Consider the following 19,931-nt stretch of genomic DNA (forward strand, 5'->3'; position numbering starts at 1 on the left):
AAGGGAAGGGGGGCTCTGCCTGCTCCAGTCTCACCTTTTCTCCTCTTCCCGGCAGGCAGCTTGAAGGAGAGGGGACTGAGCAGAACCCCTGCTGCTCTACCTCTTGGGTCTGAAAAGAAATGGTGGAACTGAATTCCAGGCCATTCCCCCAACACATTAAGGCCTGGGCTGCTCCTCCAGTCCAAAACTATAACTGGTGGCATTTGAACCTGTACAGTGAGGCTCCAATGGATTTCTAGTCTATTGCTTCAACCACTCAGCCATGACTACTCATGTATTGTTTCATACTCCTGGATATTTTTGTTTGAAAAATGCTAGAAACGCGTTCTTTCCTTGTGGAATAAAAAAAATATTGAAGTTAATTTTTATAAGAAGGGCCCAAATAATTTGGTTACTTTTGTGTTTTGCAAGCGAGTGACTTCAGGACAACATCGGGGCTCAGGTAGTAGTGCTGCATACTGCGGCAGCACACCAGACTGTATTGGAGTCTGCTGTCTGGAAAAAAAAAAAAACAGCTAAGCTCGCTTGTGCTGTGGAGTTCACCTGCCCGGGCATAGAGGAGGAGGAAAGATGCCTAGCACAACTGTGATGGCCCTTTTAGAGTTGCACTGAAAGATAGTCACAGAGGAGACTTCCCTCCAGCCCTTGGGGGCTGGCAAGAGCTAACTGATTCATCTGAGCTTGCTATCTGGGGTGGAGATTTGGGGAATTAGGGTTAGGAGAGGGGCTATTAAATAAGGGGAAATTAGGAGGGGGCAACTAATGAGCTCAAATTACCCTGGAGGTATCAGCTAGTGCAAACAGTTGCATCCATAGCCAGCAGTTCAGAAAAAAGCCTGACAAGATATAAACAGTTCCATCTGTTTTTGCAATGGCCTTCTGACATGGACATTTGCTGTTATTAGTGACTAATGAGGAACATCTTATCCTCTTAAGATCTATCGTGCTGATCTCTAACTACCCAACAGATGTCCTCTTTCTCATGTATTATTAACAAACTAGTAACCCCCCTCCCCTTTTTTTTTCTAAAGCGAGTTTCTGGAGAATATACTATCTGCTGATGTGATTTTAAAGGCTGATGGCCTTTTTAAGAAAGGCAGAACTATATTTTTAGATACACGATATGTATGTGCATTCAACACTGTGGATATTGCAAAAATAGTTTTTGAATAATAACTGTGATGAGATGTATGTTTTTTGTTTTTTTTTTTAAACAAAGGCAATTTTAGGCCCCATTACATTAGGAATGTATATCAACTATCTGTATAGCCTCAGCATGCTAATACAGTTAACCCCAACTTGAGTGATCTTCAGGAAATCATGGGCTAATACTCAGTACCGGATGTAAGTCTGTAATCATACTGCTTCATCTCTTTTAGCCCTCAGAGGAGCATTCTTCATAGAGGGGTGAGAATAAATATCTTAGGTCCTGGGCATTAAATGCACAGTCTTCTTCAAAGTGCTAATAAAGATTCTGGACACTGTAGTGGTATTCCATCATAAACTTTGCTGAAGAAATAGTTCAAACAGGAAATCATATGGCATTTGATAAAAATCTTCAGATAGTAATAGTAACTTAATATGGCTAAATGGGATTTATTGCAAAAATTCCCATTGAAATTGAGTTTTTCATCTATTACCCTTGATGGTCTTATTTTTCCCTTTTATTCCAGCATCAGGAATTTAGAAGTTGGGATTGACTCCCATCTCTCTTTCCAGCATCATATAAAATCTGTTATTCGATCTGGGTTTTTTTAAATTGAGAGTTATGGCCTGAAACACATTTTAGAGGATGCTGATTTTTGCACAGTGGTTCAAGCTTCTATTCTTACATTGCTAGATTATTATAACGTCATTTATCTATGTTTGCCATCTTGTTCTTTAAGACCAATCCAATTGTTACAAAACTTTGTCGCTAGGCTTATTACTGGAAGCAAGCGTAGAGATCATATTACTTCTGTTTTAGCTAATTTACATTGGTTACCAATTGTACAATGGGTACAATACAAAACTGCAGTGCTGACTTTTAAGCTGATCTCATCTGATAAATCCCCTTGGACAAATGTCTTAGTTAGACTCTATTGCCTGACATAGGTGTTGAGATCACAACAAAGAGGATTACTGGTCAAACCTTCAGCCTGTCAGGCTTGTTTGTAACTAGAGAATGTGCTTTATCTGTTGCTACTCCAACATTACCAGAAGAAATCAGGCAACTGGACCTTTAAGTCAATGCTTAAGACCTGTTTGTTCAAACAGACTTTTTGCTGAGTTTCAGGTTTTTTATCAAGCTGGTTTGGTTGTAATGTACTCTGTTGCTTTTATTTATCTATTTCTTTTATTATAACTCCATCAGGTTGGTTGACATTTTTTATGTTGTAATATTGTTTTGACTTTGTTTGTATATTCGTATGCTATTATATTTTTATTTCTATTTTGTATGTTTTACTATGTATATCACTTGGCATTTTTTAGGCGATTAAGAAATTTTAATAAAGATAAATATAAAGGAATTTAAAATTGTAAATAGGTGGTCCCATAATCTCTCCCTCAGGGTCTTTGCTTTATCTTCAGATAGAATGTGAAACCTTTTTGGGTATAACTATAAACATGGGCTCTTCTCTCACAATTTGGTTTCCTCTTCACAATACGTGGGATTCACTTCTTGATCTTGAACACTCAAATTTTCTTCTCTCTATCTCTAGTGTATCCTGAGGACACCTCCTTGGCTGAGCATCCAAAGTGGTAGGTCAGATGTCATGGGCCCAGGAGTCCAGGAAACACACCTGGGGAGTGGCACAGGACTGCAGGACTCTGGACAAGACAAGGGCCAGTCTTCTGCCTAGCCAGCCCCCTTCCGCACAGGTTGAACCCTTGGGTTCTGGGGGCCAGTAGGTCTCTGTGGTGGCAGTTCATCATAGTAGTGAGTCCACACAAGCAGGAACTTGACTAAGCAAGGCTGAAGGCTGGGCAGGCAAGGATGGACAGACAAGGCTGAAGATAAGGCAGGGGTGGCAGGTAGGGCAAGGCACGCTGGCAAGGTAGACAGGACAAGACAGGCAGGCTTGCTAGGCAGGATGAGGCTGGCAGGACCTGGAACTAGATAAGACAAAGGTGAGACAAGGTAAGGACAGGACTCTGGAACAGGCAGAACTGGACACTAGAACAGATGGGACAAGACCAAACAAGGCAGACAAGGGAAACAAAGAACACAGAAGCCCGAAGGCAGCAAGACTTGAAACAGAATAAGTTCAAAGGCCCAAAGACTGGATAAAAGTGGGAATAGGCCAGAGGCCTCAAGATAGAGAACAAGGCAAGATAGGCCCAAGAGCCTCAAGGCCACATGGAAAGACAAAGCTAGAAGGTATGTAGGTCACAAAGCAAGAAGAGGGGTCTGGTCATAGAGCTAGGAGTGACAACATGAGAAGACAAGGAGCTTCTGGCAAGACAGGGTTACATAAGGCTGGAACTTGGGCATGGCAAGGACAGTGAAGAGGAGCTTGTCAAGACTAGTGATGAGGCATACTGAGGGCCTCTGCTGGCAGGGAGGTATCCTGAAGATAGGATTTTGGCTGCTACGCAGCCTTATACTAACACAAATTCTCCTCACTCCTAGAATTCCTTCCTCCTCCACCAATTGCAGGATTAGCAATGGGATTCTTTGGGCTAAGGGATGCCAAGATGACCAAGAAAGCTGCTGCTTCTTTATTTCTCTGAGTAGGAGAGGTTGATAAAAACCTTACTCCCAAATAAAAATCACACAGAACAGATCACTAGAGGTGCATTACCAACCAGTGAGTATGAGCTGGAAATTAATCTTCAGCCAAGTCTTTGGGCCTTTACAAACTTAAGAGAACTGAAAAGAATAGCTCCTTCTCTCTCTAAATCCAAACTAAAAATCCACACAGACACTAGGGATTCAATTGCTTTTATGCAAGCAGAAATAAATTAATGCAGCAGCCTCTGGTGGGGGTGCTGTTACAAAGATGGTACATTCCTCTACTGTACATAGTTCCCCTAGGCTCCCATGATTATGTGGCCATGGAAAAATCCACCATAATTAGTTTGATACTGCATAATTGACAACCTGCCACAGAATAGACGTTCTTGAAGTTTTTCCAACTCTTCAATATTTTGAAGAAAGCTACAAGGTGCTTGCTTGCTTTCAGTCACAGCTCTTTCTCTCTCTCCTCCTGCTCCAGACTCTTTCCAAACAGCCTGCAGGGAACCCTCTCCTTCTGTTGTTCCCTCCTTCCTCTTCCTTCTGTCCTGAAGTGATCAGGATGGGAGAGTTGAAGTTGGAGTAGACAGAGAAAGCAGTCAGAATGTTTAATCCCTCAAAGATCTCTTAAATCAAACTAAAGATAATTTCGATATCATTTCTGAATGGAGTGATGCATCTTTAGAAAAATGTCATCGTTATACAAAGTTCTTGCACCAGCTAGAAAGACCTGGATGTGTTTTATCTCACAGCTGGCAGAGAGGGCATTAATTTCAATTCATTGAAACCTTGATGACTAGTGTTACTGGTGACAAGCTTCAAACTTGTGTTAATTCAACCCCTTTTTGTGTCTTACTATGTCTTACGTGCACATGTTTTTCAGTGACAAAATGCAGATACTAAAGGCAAGTTCATATTCAGAAAGATGACAAGAACTTTCTCAAGAAAATATAAAAATGATGGTTGCACTATATTTCAATTTAAAATAAGAGACATTTCACAGTTAAAAGTTTGCAACATATGTCATTACTTGATAAATAGTTGATGTTTGTACTTGGAAAATGTATTTGTATATAGTCTAAACATTGTTTAAAAACAAACATGAATGTATTTCAACAAACATTTTTTTTTTGCATAATCAGGTGTGAATCTTTATGTAAAATTATGCAAATTTGCCACAAGTTTATTTATACATTTATAACTTACATACCAATTTTCCTAGGCAATATACAATTGAAAATACATACTAAATTATAACAATTAACACTGCTAAAATAAAACAACTGACAATTCATAATCATATATCTCGAAACCAATTAAATAATGAAATCAAGTAAATTAAAAATTAAATAAAATTAAAATGTATAAATAAAAATAATACAATTTAAATAGCTGCCTTAATAAAGCCATGTATGTATGTAGGGTGAGATATTACCATAATACATAGCTACCCACCAAAAACTTGTTTAAATAACATTTTTCCTGAATAATTTTATACAGCTCTTAGAATATTGGGTAGGGTATTTCACAGTGCTGGTCCCACAACTAGAAATGTACCTTCTCTTATCTTACACAAATTGATTTATAGATTGTATTTCTAACAAATTTCTTCCTTGAGATCTTTAAAGGCGTGTGGGTGTATAAATCTTCAAGGATGCATTCATGCATATTGGAACCAAAGAGTGTATAACCTTGAAAACTAAAAGTAAGATCTTAAGTTTCACACGCCACACTACCAGAAGCCAATGTGATGATTGTGAAATTGGTATGACATCTTGATACCTGGATGCACAAAAAACCATACATGCTTCTGTGTTTTGAACTATCTGAAATGCTTGCATTTTAGAAGCAGGAAGACCCAAAAAACCTGAATTACAATAATTTAGCCCATTGATTATTGTTGCATGAATTATAGTCTGGAAATCATCTAGGGCCAAATATGGCTTCAGTTGCCACATAATGTGCAGTTTTTAAAAGATGCTACATACAACTTTTGCTACATAAGATATCATGGCATGTGCCCTACACATACAGTGTGATGTAATTAACAGATACTAGAGAAAAAACTCTAAATATATCTTAGTTTGATTTGCTTACTTGTTTTGTAATAACATTTGTACTTACCATTTCTTATTACAACAAATTACATACTGGTACAATGAGTGCCTGACCCAGAGATCTTGCAGTCTAAGTAGTTACCTGAGGCAATGGGAGATAAAGGGATGTTAGCATTAATAACACCCATGCTGTTTGTATATGTATTAGTGTTAATGCTGATTCTCTAATGACAGTACTAACGCACATAAAAATTAATCCCAAAAATATATTTAAACAGCTTAATTTGCGATTAGCACTAGATGTGCTAACCAGCTATGATGCCTGTGAGACTGAATGCAGTCCACATAATACTACAAAGTCATCTAGACCTCAGGACATACATTGTAGTTAACTTAGCAGACTTACATGGGCCATATTAATATGGGATTCTGTGCCCCTCCTTTCCACCTCTACATCTCCCAAAGTTCAAAGGTGGGTCTCTGAGCCCTGAACTGCCCCCCAATTCCCCACCTACCCCAAGTTCAAAGAAGGGGCTTCAGGCCCCACCCACACCACTTGAAGTTAAAAGAAATAAAAAATCTCTTTCCAGACCCCTTGCTCACCAATCCCCAAGTTCAAAGAATGACTTCCGAACCTGAAACCATACACCCCTGGATCCCGCTCGAGTTTGCCTCCTGCTGGCATTGCATACTGTAAACCAAATTGAGGAGATATCAAGATTTAGCTTAAATTTTGGCTTGCCCATATCTGGCTACTACAAGTTTTTATAATTGCTGATATAAATGCTTCTACATGATGATTACCCTTGCATACACACAAAGGACCAGACTTTCAAAGCCCTATGGGCGTCGGGCCTAAAGCCCCAGGACGCGTCTAAGTCCTGGGGTTTCGAAAAAGGGGCGGGGAGGGGGCGGGGCAGTCCTGGGGGGCAGAGTCAGAGGCTCCCGGCACAACAGCCATTTGCTGCTGTGCTGGGAGATAGTGTGCCAGTTTAGGATGGGGATAGGTTAGATTAGGGGGTTAGGAAGTTCCCTTTGAGGCCCCTCCGAAATCGGAGTGGCCTGGGAAGGAACGGGTGAAGGCCGCGGGCATCGGCACGTGCAGGGTGCACAATTGTGCACCCCCTTACGCACGCCGACCCCCAATTTTATAATATGCGCGCGCATGTTATAAAGTCGGGCGTTCATGTGTACGTGCCGGGTAGCTTGATCTACCTTTTAAAATCTACCCCAAATATTAGTGCCCTAAACCATGTAATCTAGAGATGTGTATTCATTTGAAACAAATGAGTAAAATGCAATGAATGAGACTTTCATTCATGGACCCCTGAAACAAATGGAGGGTGCTTACGAATTTAAATGAAAATTTGTGTTTCATTGTTTGTTTCCTATTCAAGTTTATGGCACATTCAAGTCTATGGCTGTAGTGAGCAAGCAGGTTAAGGGAGATTCTAATTTGTAACTATAACAACCAGTTCTTGCCTGTGTGATATAGCAGTCTCATTGGAGCTGAGGTGGGAGACATAGGCAAGGAGACCTGACAGAGGGCAAATCATGGAGAAGCATCTTTATAACTAGCTTATAGCTGCCTTCTGTATCAACTGACGCTGGTATCCTCCCACTGAAAGATTTGAGCATTTGCAAAGAAACTACATTTGTACTATTGGATGGTGTAGAGGAAAGATGTGTTTTCAAAAGCTCTTGGAGTTTTAAAAAAAACCTTAATAGCTATTGGCACCGGCATAGGGCTTTTTCTGAACTTCAGTGCTGCAGTTACAGTCAGTGCACTCATTCACTGTGACAGTAGCACTGCTTTGTCTATTCACTGGGCAGTACCAGTGAAGACTGACTTATTGTGTCTGACACAGTACAGAGTAGTGCTCTCAGGTTAATTGCAGATAGATTGTAGTAAAGAGAAGTACAACATTGCAAGCCTTCTTGGTTCTGTTTTTAATAGTTTTTATGTGTGTGCAAAAGAAGTCAGCTTTTACCTACTTCATTTTAGAATGCAGTATATAAAAAAAATGAAAAAAACATACATACATACACTGTATATGTGTCTATATGTGTGTGACAGAGACATTTTTGCACACAGTGTGAGGGATAGCCCTAGAAAAGCAGAAACTGAGTTTGTGCACTAGCAAGCTGCTAACTCTGTTTAGCAAGTTGGCAGTACTTGCTAAGCACTTATGTGAACTCAGTCTGTGAACTTTGTATGTAACAGATACACTCATTCAGTGCTAAAGAGGTACTGTGAGTGCTGGTAAAGTATCAATAAATTCTATTCTGATATCAAAACCCCCAGTAGGCACTTCAAATTCCATCATGTGAGGAAAGGAGAGGAGGAGAGGATTGGGTATTGCTGCAGAGTCAAACTAATCTGTGAGAAGTACAAGCAGTACTAAATGCAGTGAGAAAAAAGGGAACATAAGATATATGCCATATTGGGTCAGACCAAGGATCCATCAAGCCCAGCATCTTGTGTCCAACATTGGCCAATCAAAGTCACAAGTACCTGGCAAGTACCCAAACATTAAATAGATTCCAAGCTACTATTCCTTATTGATTAATAGCAGTTTATGGTCTTCTCCTCTAGGAACTTATCCAAACCTTTTTTTAAACCCACTTATACCAGCTTCCCTAACCACATCCTCTGGCAATGAATTCCAGAGTTTATGCATTGAGTGAAAAAGAATTTTCTCCAATTTGTTTTAAATGAGCTACTTGCTAACTTCAGAGAGAGCCCTCTAGTCCATCTATCATCTGAGAGAGTAAATAACTGATTTACATTAACCTGTTCAAGTCCATTTCTGGTTAAGTATGAGAGAAAAAATGTGTAAAGCTTGCTGGGCAGACTGGATGGGCCATTCGGTCTTCTTCTGCCGTCATTTCTATGTTTCTATGTTTCTATGGTTTTGTAGATATCTATCATATCCCTCCTCAGCTGTCTCTTCTTGAAACTTAACAGCCCTAACCTCTTTACCCTTTCCTCATAGGGGAGCTGTTCCATGCCTCTTATTTTGGACACCCTTCTCTGTACTTTCTTTAGTGCAACTATATCTTTCTGAGATGTGGGGACCAGAATTACATACAATATTTAAGCAGCGGTCTCACCATGGAACATGACAGAGGCATTATGACATCCATCGTTTTATTTCCATTCCCTTCTTAATAATTCCTAATATTCTGATTGCTTTTTGACTGCCACAGCACACTAAGCCGACAATTTCAATGTATTATCCACTATGATGCCTAGATCTCGTTCCTGGGTGGTAACATCTAAGATGGAACCTAACATCGTGTAACTACAGCAAGGGTTATTTTTCCCTATATATGTCACCTTTCACTTGTCCACATCAAATTTCATCTGCCATTTGTAAGTCCAATCTTCCAGTCTCACAAGGTCCTCCTGCAATGTATCACAGTCCGCTTGAGATTTAACTACTCTGCATAATTAAAATAAAATACTTTTTAGTCATAGAAAGCCAGGTGTTAAAGCCAGCTCAAGCCAGAAGAAATTGAAATTGAGAGAATGTGCCACCCACCACCTGTTCCTCTTCATCTTGCTTTGAAGCAGGGCAAAAGGTGCAAGAGCCATTAGAAGTTGGTGTTAACAGAGCAGGGGCAAGGACCGGGGCAGCAGAAGTGCAATGCCCAAAGCCAGCAGCGCACTCCTCCATAATTATAGTTTCTGAGGTAATAGAGGCAATATTTTTCAACAACTTATTCAGAGGAATATCTGGGATCGCCTGAATCAAAAGATATTGAAGAGCTAATAGCTAAAGAAAATTTGGGAGGTTTAGTCAATAGCATCTTAGCCTCCAGTGAGGTGATGGGGGAAATAGATGATACTAACGATGTCGAGAGCAACACCCAGGGAAAACAGACTGTGCACATAGAGAGAGTGAGCAAGGCCTCTGGCCTTTTCCCCAACTCCAGTGCCAACATCAGTCCCTAAGGATGCAGAGAAGAGATTGTGCAAGACATCCCTGGTCTGGAACCACTTTAAAGTGAGGGAGGTCCCATGTTCTTCTGAGTGTATTCACTGCAGTAATGCCATCAGTCAAGGCCTGGTGCATCTGACAAATGTTGGTTTGCAGCATCACCTGCAGAAGCAGCACCCACTAGCATTGGCTTCAGGTGAGGGAAGTAGTCCTAGCCTGAGAATCTCTCTACCACTCAAAGCAAAATCGATAGGAACGGGATTGAAAAGGTGACAATGTTTCACCAAGGTAATCCCATGGTCCCTTCCACCAGTCACGTGGCAGGCCAGCAGCCTTCTGCTATGTGTCTGCAGTGGCATCCCACCATAGAGAAACTGTTCTCTATCTCTATCACTCTACCATGGCAAGAGGCAGGAAGCATCCAAAGTAGTAATGAGGTGCACTGGGGCAATGATTGCCCTGGATGAGCAGCCCCTGTAGATAATGGAGGTTGTGGGCTTTAAGTGTCTGCTGCATCTGTTAGCCCCAAATTACCAAGTGCCCTGCAGGACTATATTTAGTTGGCAGGTTATCCTCACCCTGTACAACTAGTACTATAGTTGCATGCAGGTTCAGCTGGTTAAGGCAGAGAGGAGTAGCATGTATTTCACCAGCAACATCTGGACCAGCGCGAACACTATGCAAGCTTACCTCTCCCTGGCAGGGGCAGTCAACAGGTCTAGCAGGAATCAAGCATCAGAGTGTAGGTGGTCTATGCTGCATGCCCAGGTGATGGATTGCAGCCATACATTTTGCAATATCCTATCAGCCATAAGAAAGATGCTGGAGGATTGGCAGCTAGACCAGGGAGGCAAGAATTTTTGTCCAGGTTTTTTTTTTTTTTTTTGTGAAAGACAGTGGTGTATATTTGATGGGGGGCTATCAGGAAATCAATTTCTTTGCACACTTGTTGCATCTAGTAGTGAGGGATGCCCTGGGGCTGGGACGCAAGGAAAATGGCATTCCAGTCCTGAAGGATCTTATAGAGAGGTGTTGGAAAATAGCAGGGCATTTTCACAAAACATGAAGGGTAGGCAGCTTCTCCGTGAGAAGCAGGAAGAATTTGGGATGCCTTACAAACATCTGATTCCATATGTTGTCACCTGCTGGAACTCCACCTATAGGATGCTGCAGAGGTTAGTGGAGCAGCAGACACACCTTCATGATCTGTTCTCTGAAAACAGAAATAGGTGTGGATCGCCCCCTGGGAAACCATGATTGAGTAGTGATGAGTCAGCTGATACAAATCTTGAAGCCCTTCAAGGAGGCCAGGAGAATCTGTGTTACAGAAGCACCATCTTGGGCAGGGTCGTACCCATAGGAAATATTCTGGAGGGAAATGTTAGAGGATTTCTTTAAACAAGAGGGAATGGAAGCAGAGGTGGTGCAGTTTTTGGACTCCTTGCAGTAGTAGATGTAAGTGAGACTGAAACCTTTGACAGAAAACAATACTTACATGCTTGCCAGTTTGTAATCCATTGATGAAAGGGAGTCTTGCCCTCCAGTCCCAGCATCTCATAAACATGAAGAAGATAATGGTAGCTAGAGTGAGTGAACAGGAATACCAGAAGCAGAGGCACAGTGGGTTGTAGTGCAGGAAAGAGTGCCCACCTCAGAGAGTAGTGCAAGCATAAACAACGCCCTGTCAGCTACTACTTCATCCTTTACCTCAATATGCCATAGCCATGTTGCCCCGACAGAACTCCCTCTCCTGACACAGGCCATAGCTAAAGCAGCTGGCAAGAGAGACCCTTGCCCCAGCTCTGCAAAGGAGACTCCAGTGGAAATGTCTGTGACATGGTATTTAACAGAGCCCATCGAGGGCATGGACACAAATATGCTGACAATTTGGGCACACAAGTCTGCAGTTTGGCCAAACCTGACCAAGATAACTCAGCATTATCTTTTCTACCCTTCAACTAGTGTACCCAATGAATATGTCATCTCAATAGCAGGGGGACATCATGAGCCCTCATCATTCAAGGCTGCCACCAGAGCTGATGGAAAGATTGATCTTTTTTTGGAAAGCAATCTGCCTTTGCTGAGCTTTCCAGAATTTCCATGCAAGTGGCAAGATGACTGTGAAAGCACCTTGGAGGTCTTGCTGCCACTCTGCCTAGCTTCCAAGCCCCTGATGTGTCACCCTAGGGGGTTTTGCTGCCATTCTCCTTATGAGGGGTCTTGCTGTCACTCACCCTGGCAGTTATACTCCAGACTTTACACCTTGGGGGTCTTGCTGTCATTCTGCTTGGCTGCCATACTTCAGGCTGTACACTGTGGGATGTTCTTGCCACTGTGGGTGTCTGCTTTGTATCTCTCATGGTGTCTTGGGAGTCTTCATTCCACTCTTTGTACTGCTTTGTCTCTCTGTCAGTGCTGGGTTGTTGTTCTTGGGGGTTTTTTCTGCCACCTTTGCTGCTTTGTTTCCCCCTTCATGGTACCTTAGATGTTCAGTCCATTCTTGGTGCCACTTTGGCCCTCTTGTGCTGCTTTTGGGGGTTCATGTGATTGTAATCGGTGCCCTCTTTGGAAGCTGTAGGGTGTTCCTGACACTCTTGCTGCTGCTTTGCTCCTCTGACGGTGCCTTGGAAGACCTCCTGCCAGAACTAGTTCACTTAGAGAATAGCCACTGCCATTAGCAACGGTAACATGGAATAGACTTAGTTTTTGGGTACTTGCCCGGTTCTTATGGCCTGGACTGGCCACTGTTGGAAACAGGATGCTGGGCTTGATGGACCCTTGGTCTGACCCAGTATGGCATGTTCTTATGTTCTTATGTTTCCCCCCCCCCCCCCCTTAAAGGTCCTTGATGTTGTTCATGCCACTTTGACATAGTCTTGTGTTCTTTTGCCCCTTCTGATGTTGTCTACCCACAAGTTTCTTTACAATTGATTGGAAAGCCCCACCTCCCCCTGTTTTTCAGCTCAAAATAAGCTGCATTTCTTCCAGCATTGACTTTAAGGGGAAACATAAAAAAATGAATGAAATGAATAAACAAACAAAAATGCTTTTTCGGTTGAAACTAATGAAGCAAATGGATGTGACATACAAAATGAATTAACAAACAAATCAAAATGAAAACTTTGCCTCTGCACATCCCTAAAAATCCATAGTGTGTCTTGCTGACTTTCTGAGTGATTGTGAATGTAGCTTGTAACAGTAGAGGATCTTTTTTGCCATAATCCTTCATGCAAGTGCCCTCAAATTGGTGAATATGCTAAATTCATGTATGCTTTCATTTATACACAAACATAGTTTTATATTTTGTTTTGTAATTCTAACAGGAATCATCACCACAGATGAAAATGACCAAATATTGGTAGCAACAACTCAAATATTTTCAGAGATATCTCCAACTAATGATGTCCCAGCATCTGAGACAACATCCCTGAAAGCACAAACCAAGATACCAGCGCAAACAAAGGTTTGTCAGCTGCTTTTCTTTCATCTTGTAATTGCTTTCATCTAAATGCCTTGAGTCACCATTTTCACAGCAAAGGATATGGTTCTTTCATTATAAAAGAAAAAAAACCGAACCATTTAAATGATCTAGCTCATTGTTTCCTATGTATTGCCTACAGTCATTTTTAAGTGGTGCTGTACTAGTGGTGGCCAAATCTAGTCTTCAGAAGTTACAGGCAGCTCTGGTTTTCAGGATATCCACAATGAAAATGCATGACCTACATGTGCATCTATCTCATGCATATTCATTGTGGATATGACAATTCCTTTTAAGAATTCATTGTGGATATCCTGAAATCTAGAACTTTTTGTGGCTCTTGAAGACCGGAGTTGGCAAGCCCTGTGCTGTACACATACTTCTGTATGGTCTGTTGGGGATGTTTTGTATAAATTTTAGTGCAAAATTTTGGGTGGTGATTCTGCTATTCTTTGCATATTTTCTTAAAAGAAATTGTCTGTTTTGTGTTTTATATTTGTATGCATGTTGCTTTGTACCCTGCCCGAAGTTTGGATGGTATTAATTAAATAAATATTTGGGATCTCCATTGTGTTTGCAAATAGAGACAGGGATCAGCAAGTTTTAGGATCACAAGGGATACTGCAGCAGATACTAAATACTGAAGAGGGAATTTTAAGAGTTACATGCATACAAATTAGAATATGTATGTGCAAATAGCTTGCACTCACGCAAACCCTATTTTATAAATATCTAAAATACACACGTATTTTCACTTTCATGTGCACGTCTACATGCGTAAAAAAAGAAGCAGTCTAGAGGCGCTCCCGGGTGGGGCCAAGGTTTACACGTGTAAGTTGGTGTTTTATGAGAGACAGACTTAAGCAAGTACATTGGCAATTTTCCACCTGCTAATTATCTCACACAAGTGATATCAGATGGCTCTGTTGTCAATTTTTGGTTGGGTGGGAGGTCTGGGTAAATTGGAGGGAGTTGAGGCTGAGGAACGAGGAGGGTCTCGATGAGCTAGAGAGAGAACTGAGCAGACTGGAAAGGACGGATTTAGGATTTTACCATCCCTAGGCACTGTTCGTACTATCACCCTCACCCATCCTTCCCTAAATGACATCCTTAAGGCTGCACAGCAGGGAGTAGGTATAAGGCAGAGCTTTACAGTTTTCTGCAGCAGCTCAGGAGTAGATGCTGTGGCAAAAATCCTGAAGCATGCTGACAAAACATTTCTAAGTTTTAATTTACATTATAAAACTAAAGTTTTCCGATCCACAGTGCCATACATAATATCCTCGCTCGCTCACCCCTCCCTTCTGTGAGCCAGCAGTGAACAGTGAACCGGGAAATTAAGAGAAAAAAAGAGACAAGAGGGCTCAGAAACCTGCAAAATAAAGAGAAGCAGCAGGACCACGTGGTGAGTGATACTGCTCCCACCCCCAACCCAGCCGTCTAGCCCAGCACTGTTTTCAGGCCCTTAAATTGCAGACACTCCCTGGGGCGTCGCGCACCAGGCGTCGCGCACCCGAAGGAGCGCAACCTAAGGGGCCTGCCCCTTAGTGCGCTCCTTGGAGCGTCCCAGAGCAAGAGCCATTACCCACCCTTATCCATCCATCCAGCGATCACACATCCACCCATCCAGTCTCCAGCGGCACTCATCCAATCTCCTGCGGCACTCATCCAGCAGCACTCATCCAGTCCCCAGAGGCACTCAACCAGCAGCACTCATCCAATCTCCAGCAGCACTCATCCAGTCCCCAGAGGCACTCAACCAGCAGCACTCATCCAGTCTCCTGCAGCACTCATCCAGCAGCACTCATCCAGTCTCCTGCAGCACTCATCCAGCAGCACTCATCCAGTCTCCAGAGGCACTCATCCAGCAGCACTCATCCAGTCTCCTGCGGCACGCATCCAGTCTCCTGCGGCACGCATCCAGTCTCCAGAGGCACGCATCCAATCTCTAGCAGCACTCATCCAGGCTACAGAAGCACACATCCAGTCTCTAGCAGCACATCCAAGCTCCGGTAGCACTCATCCAGCACCGATCCAACCTGAACAATAATGTACTACCGACCACGCACCTACAAATCACTCATCCCAATCATTATTTCCCCCCACTACAACAGTTACTAGGCCTCACCCTATTCACCATAATCCTATTCAATGCCCAATCTCTCACCAACAAAACTCTTATACTCAACGACATACTGCAGGACACAACCCCAGACGTTTGCGCCATAACAGAAACATGGCTCAAATCCACGGACATCACACTCATTAACCAATTACCAACGCAGACTTACGATTTCTTCTCCATCCCAAGACAAAAAAAAAGAGGAGGGGGTATCTTCCTAGCTGCAAAAAAAATCCTTAAGGTTCTCACACCACCCCATCAGTACAGTAACTAAACTAGAACTAGGATTGTTCAAATCAGAACAACTCCAAATCCTGCTAGTCTACGCCCCGCCAGGCTTACTAGAGTCAGACTCCTCTCCTATCATCGAAACCATAACTCTGCATCTCAATCTTGACTCCCCTGCTATAATCCTGGGTGACTTCAATTTACATGTTGACAAAGTTCCCCTCTCTACAAACTGTGAAGCCCTCCTCACCGCACTGTCAGCGATGGGATTCAGACAACAAATCAATAAACCCACCCACAAAGCAGGCCACACGCTCGATCTACTCTTTACAAACACTGGTATTTCTCTTACAAAACAACCAAATTGCAAAAAAGTCCCATGGTCAGATCATTCTCTAATCTCCACCAGTTTTTCCTTACCTCGATCAGACTCCAAACTCAACTCAAGACCCTCTTTCCTATACAGAAAACCTTGCAACTCGGAACATCTAAGTAAAGCTCTAACCTCGGATCTACCACTCATTGAAGTATCTACCCCTAACGCTGCCCTCCAATCCTGGTCCAAAATAACAAAATCTATAGCAAACACTCTCTGCCCACTGACAACCAAAACAAGGTCTGCTAATACATCCAAACGTCAACCCTGGTATAATGATGAACTACGAAAACTCAAACAATTACTTCGGCAAAAAGAAAGAAAATGGCGCAAAGCCCCTTCACCAGCCTCACTCTCTGATTACAAACGATCCTCCATCTTTACAAAAGTACCACGTTGAAAATCAAAAGAGACTACTATGCCCGAAAGGTTCATCATCTCAGCTTTGACTCAAAAGCTCTATTCGCCTTCGTTTCCAGCCTCACTAAACCTTTCACTCCAGTTATACCACCCGAACAAGCCCAGACTAAAGCAGACGAATTGGCTCTTCATTTTAACAAAAAAATATCGGATCTCCTTAATCAGCTGATTCCAAACACTACGTCTCCAGATAACACATATCTTCCCCAAAATAAAGACATCCAGCTTAATGCCTTTGAACCCATCACAATCACAGAGATACAAAATGTATTAAAAAGAATGAAACCGTCATCACACCCATTTGATCAAATCCCTACCAAAATGCTTCTTCTTATCCCGGACACAATAGCAAAAACCCTAGCAGATATTATAAACTGCTCCTTATCACATGGCATCTACCCAGATGACCTAAAAACTGCCTCAATCAAGCCACTGCTAAAAAAACCAAATCTAAATGCATGTGATCCCAACAACTTCCGCCCTATTTCCAACCTACCATTTATAGCTAAAATCATGGAAAAACTGGTAAACACCCAACTATCCAACTACCTAGAGGACCACAGTATTCTGTCCCCAAACCAATATGGTTTTCGCAAAGCCGCAAGCACCGAAACGCTACTAATTTTACTCATGGACTACCTACTCTCTGGTATTGATAAAGGCCAAGCATATTTTCTAATCCTCCTTGACTTCTCGGCGGCCTTTGACACCGTCAACCACGCCCTTCTTCTAAAACAGCTGGCAAACATTGGTTTAACAGGTGCCACACTAAACTGGTTCAAAACATTTCTAGAAAACAGAGGATACAGAGTCAAAATTCATAATAAAGAATCCCAATACCACCCTTCTAATAGAGGAGTGCCGCAAGGATCATCACTTTCACCCACCCTTTTCAATGTCTACCTGCTACCACTCTGCCAACTACTAACAAAATTAAGCCTGAAACATTTCCTTTTTGCAGACGACGTACAGATCGTAATCCCTATAAAAGAATCAATCTCAAAACAATGGAATACTGGGACAGTTGCCTATTAGAAATGAACTTCTCCTCAACAGTCTAAACCTTGTACTCAATGCTTCGAAAACAGAATTCCTGCTCATATCACCGGAAAACAATAACACACTTCCTAAACCACCCACACTCCTTCAAACAACCCACGTAAGAGACTTAGGAGCCATCCTAGACATCGTCTCAACCTCAAAACATTCATTAACCAACCACCAAAGATTGCTTCTACAAATTACATATCCTGAAAAGAATAAAACCGCTGTTTCACACTCAGGACTTCAGAACAATCTTGCAAGCAATAATCTTTTCCAAACTAGATTATTGCAACTCATTACTATTAGGCCTCCCAGCTTCTTACACCAAACCTTTACAAATGGCTCAGAACTCTGCAGCCAGAGTCCTTACAAATTCCAGGAAAAATTGACCACATTTCACCTATTCTCAAAACCTCCATTGGCTTCCGATCCACTATAGAATCATGTACAAAACCATTAACATCATATACAAAACTATCAACCAACACACGCAACTTGACCTACAAATACCACTTAAAAAATTCACCTCCGCCAGGCCTATCAGGGAACACTACAAAGAGTCACTCCAAATTCCAAAGGCCAAAACTACCAACATAAATCCTTGAGTCTCAGAGCCTTCTCATCAGCAGGTCCAGCTCTCTGGAACTCGATCCCACCTGATTTGAGACAAGAGCCATGCTCTTTAACATTTAGGAAAAGACTAAAAACTTGGCTTTTCAAAAAAGCATTTCCAAGCCTTGAATAAAACCTCCTCTCACTAGCACTAACTCGTATGCAATAATGGAATGTAAACACGAATCAACCAACCTCAAAACCCTCTCTCACTAATTCCTGCTGAATATTTATCATACTATTACCATTCACAACTGTCATATTTATTCATTTGATTACCTATGTACCGTTTCATAGTCTTATTTTTTCTCTTGCTATTCTAATGTATCAATAGGCTGAAATGTAAATATTGTGCTGTTCAATTTCTCCCCTTCCATCCCAAGTTTATTTTCCTTGTTTTTTGTAACTTTCCCTCTCCCTTTTTCTGATTCACTGTATTTAAAGTTCAAGGTTCTTATTGAAAATATTGTTTTTTACGTTACGTTATGCTTTACACTCCTTGTTATTTGTAAACCGGGTTGATGTGATGCCTATCATGAAACTCGGTATAACAAAAACAATAAATAAATAAATAAAATAAATCCTTACTGATAAGGGAGGCCTTGGCCTCCCCACTCTGGGGAAAGATAGGATCCCATGACCTCTAATTGTGACGCTTTCATCATGGCATTTAAACACATTTTTTTGTGACCCAGGCTGCGTGATCTCAGCCTCTACTTCCCTTCTCAGTATTAAGTAAGGGTCGGTACTGTGGGGGGCAGTACTTTGAGGAATTCCGCACGGTTGCGGCAGAGACGGGCTGGAATAATGAGGCCCTTGTTTCGGCCTTCCTTGAATGGATTGGCAGATCGGATCAAGGATGACTTGACCTGCCGAAAGTTGCCTTTAGCATTGGATGATTTGATCTCCATATGCCTAAGCGTGGATGCCCGTATTCGTGAACGACAATCAGAACCACCAGTGTGAGGGCAGGAATCCTGTGAGCTAATCCTGTCCCATTGTCTGAGGAACCTATGGAACTAGGCTGCATTCATACTCAACCTTTCCCAGATGGAGAAAGATCGTAGGAAGCACAGTTGAGACTTTGCCTTTATTATGCTGACCCTGGACACTTAACCAGGGGTTTTTCGCCTAAACCCAGGCCTGGTCCACGTTAATCATCAGTCTCACAGGAGCAGATTCCCTTGGACCTTGCTGAGATATTCCTCAACCACGTGGATCAGCGTCTCTCAGTCTCAGTATCCTTGAATTGGTCCTCAGGATTAGCAGAGACCCTTATCCTTCTCACTCCGGGGCAGCAGGGAATTTAATTTTGTCTGCCAAAACAAAATTCCCATCCAGCCCAATCCTGCACCAGAAATTTCTTGCTAAATATTTGGATGGCGTCCCTGAAAAAGGGGGGGATTTACTGTGAGGATTCATTCCCGAGTGCCACTGGAACTATCTATCTGGTACTCCCAGCTCTTTGTTCCTCACTTCCTCCCGGCAGCCTGTACTCAGCAGTCAGTTGCTAGAACTTGGTCCTATCTTCTAGTCTCATACTTTGGCTCTGCTACTGTTTCCAGAAGACTTCAATTTCGGCAATTTCTTCATTCAGCTACTATGACCAGCACTCCTTTTGTTGTCTTTCTTGGCCTCCTGGATTTCTGGTTAATTCCTGCTCCTTATTCTGTGTCCAGCCTTTTGCTTTTTGTCTGTGTCGGGGGGCTACCCCGTTCCTTATACTTTGCTGGTCATCAGCACTGGGAGGGCTCAACCTGAAGGTAAAATGGCTGCCTAGGCAGATGTCAGTGGCCTGAATTCGACTATCCTGGGACTAGGCCTCTCACTTCTGGGGCAACCCACAGACTACAAATGTTACAATAGCAGGTCTAAAGTAACACAGACAATTGTGTCTGTGTAAGTTTAGACCAGATTCTCAGCCAGTGCAGA

At 42.3% G+C, this 19,931-nt stretch overlaps 1 protein-coding gene across 1 annotated transcript in view; it reads left to right on the plus strand.

The window, feature by feature from the left end:
* The window catches only part of SDC2 (syndecan 2), a 310,346-nt gene that overhangs the window by 240,091 nt on the left and 50,324 nt on the right, over nucleotides 1-19,931 (plus strand). Inside the window, exon 3 of the mRNA XM_029591756.1 lies at nucleotides 13,043-13,182. Within this exon, the coding sequence (XP_029447616.1) occupies nucleotides 13,043-13,182 (140 nt within the window). The remainder of the gene's footprint in view (nucleotides 1-13,042; nucleotides 13,183-19,931) is intronic.

The sequence above is a fragment of the Rhinatrema bivittatum genome, chromosome 2 (genome assembly GCF_901001135.1).
Source record: "Rhinatrema bivittatum chromosome 2, aRhiBiv1.1, whole genome shotgun sequence".
Lineage (NCBI taxonomy): Eukaryota > Metazoa > Chordata > Amphibia > Gymnophiona > Rhinatrematidae > Rhinatrema > Rhinatrema bivittatum.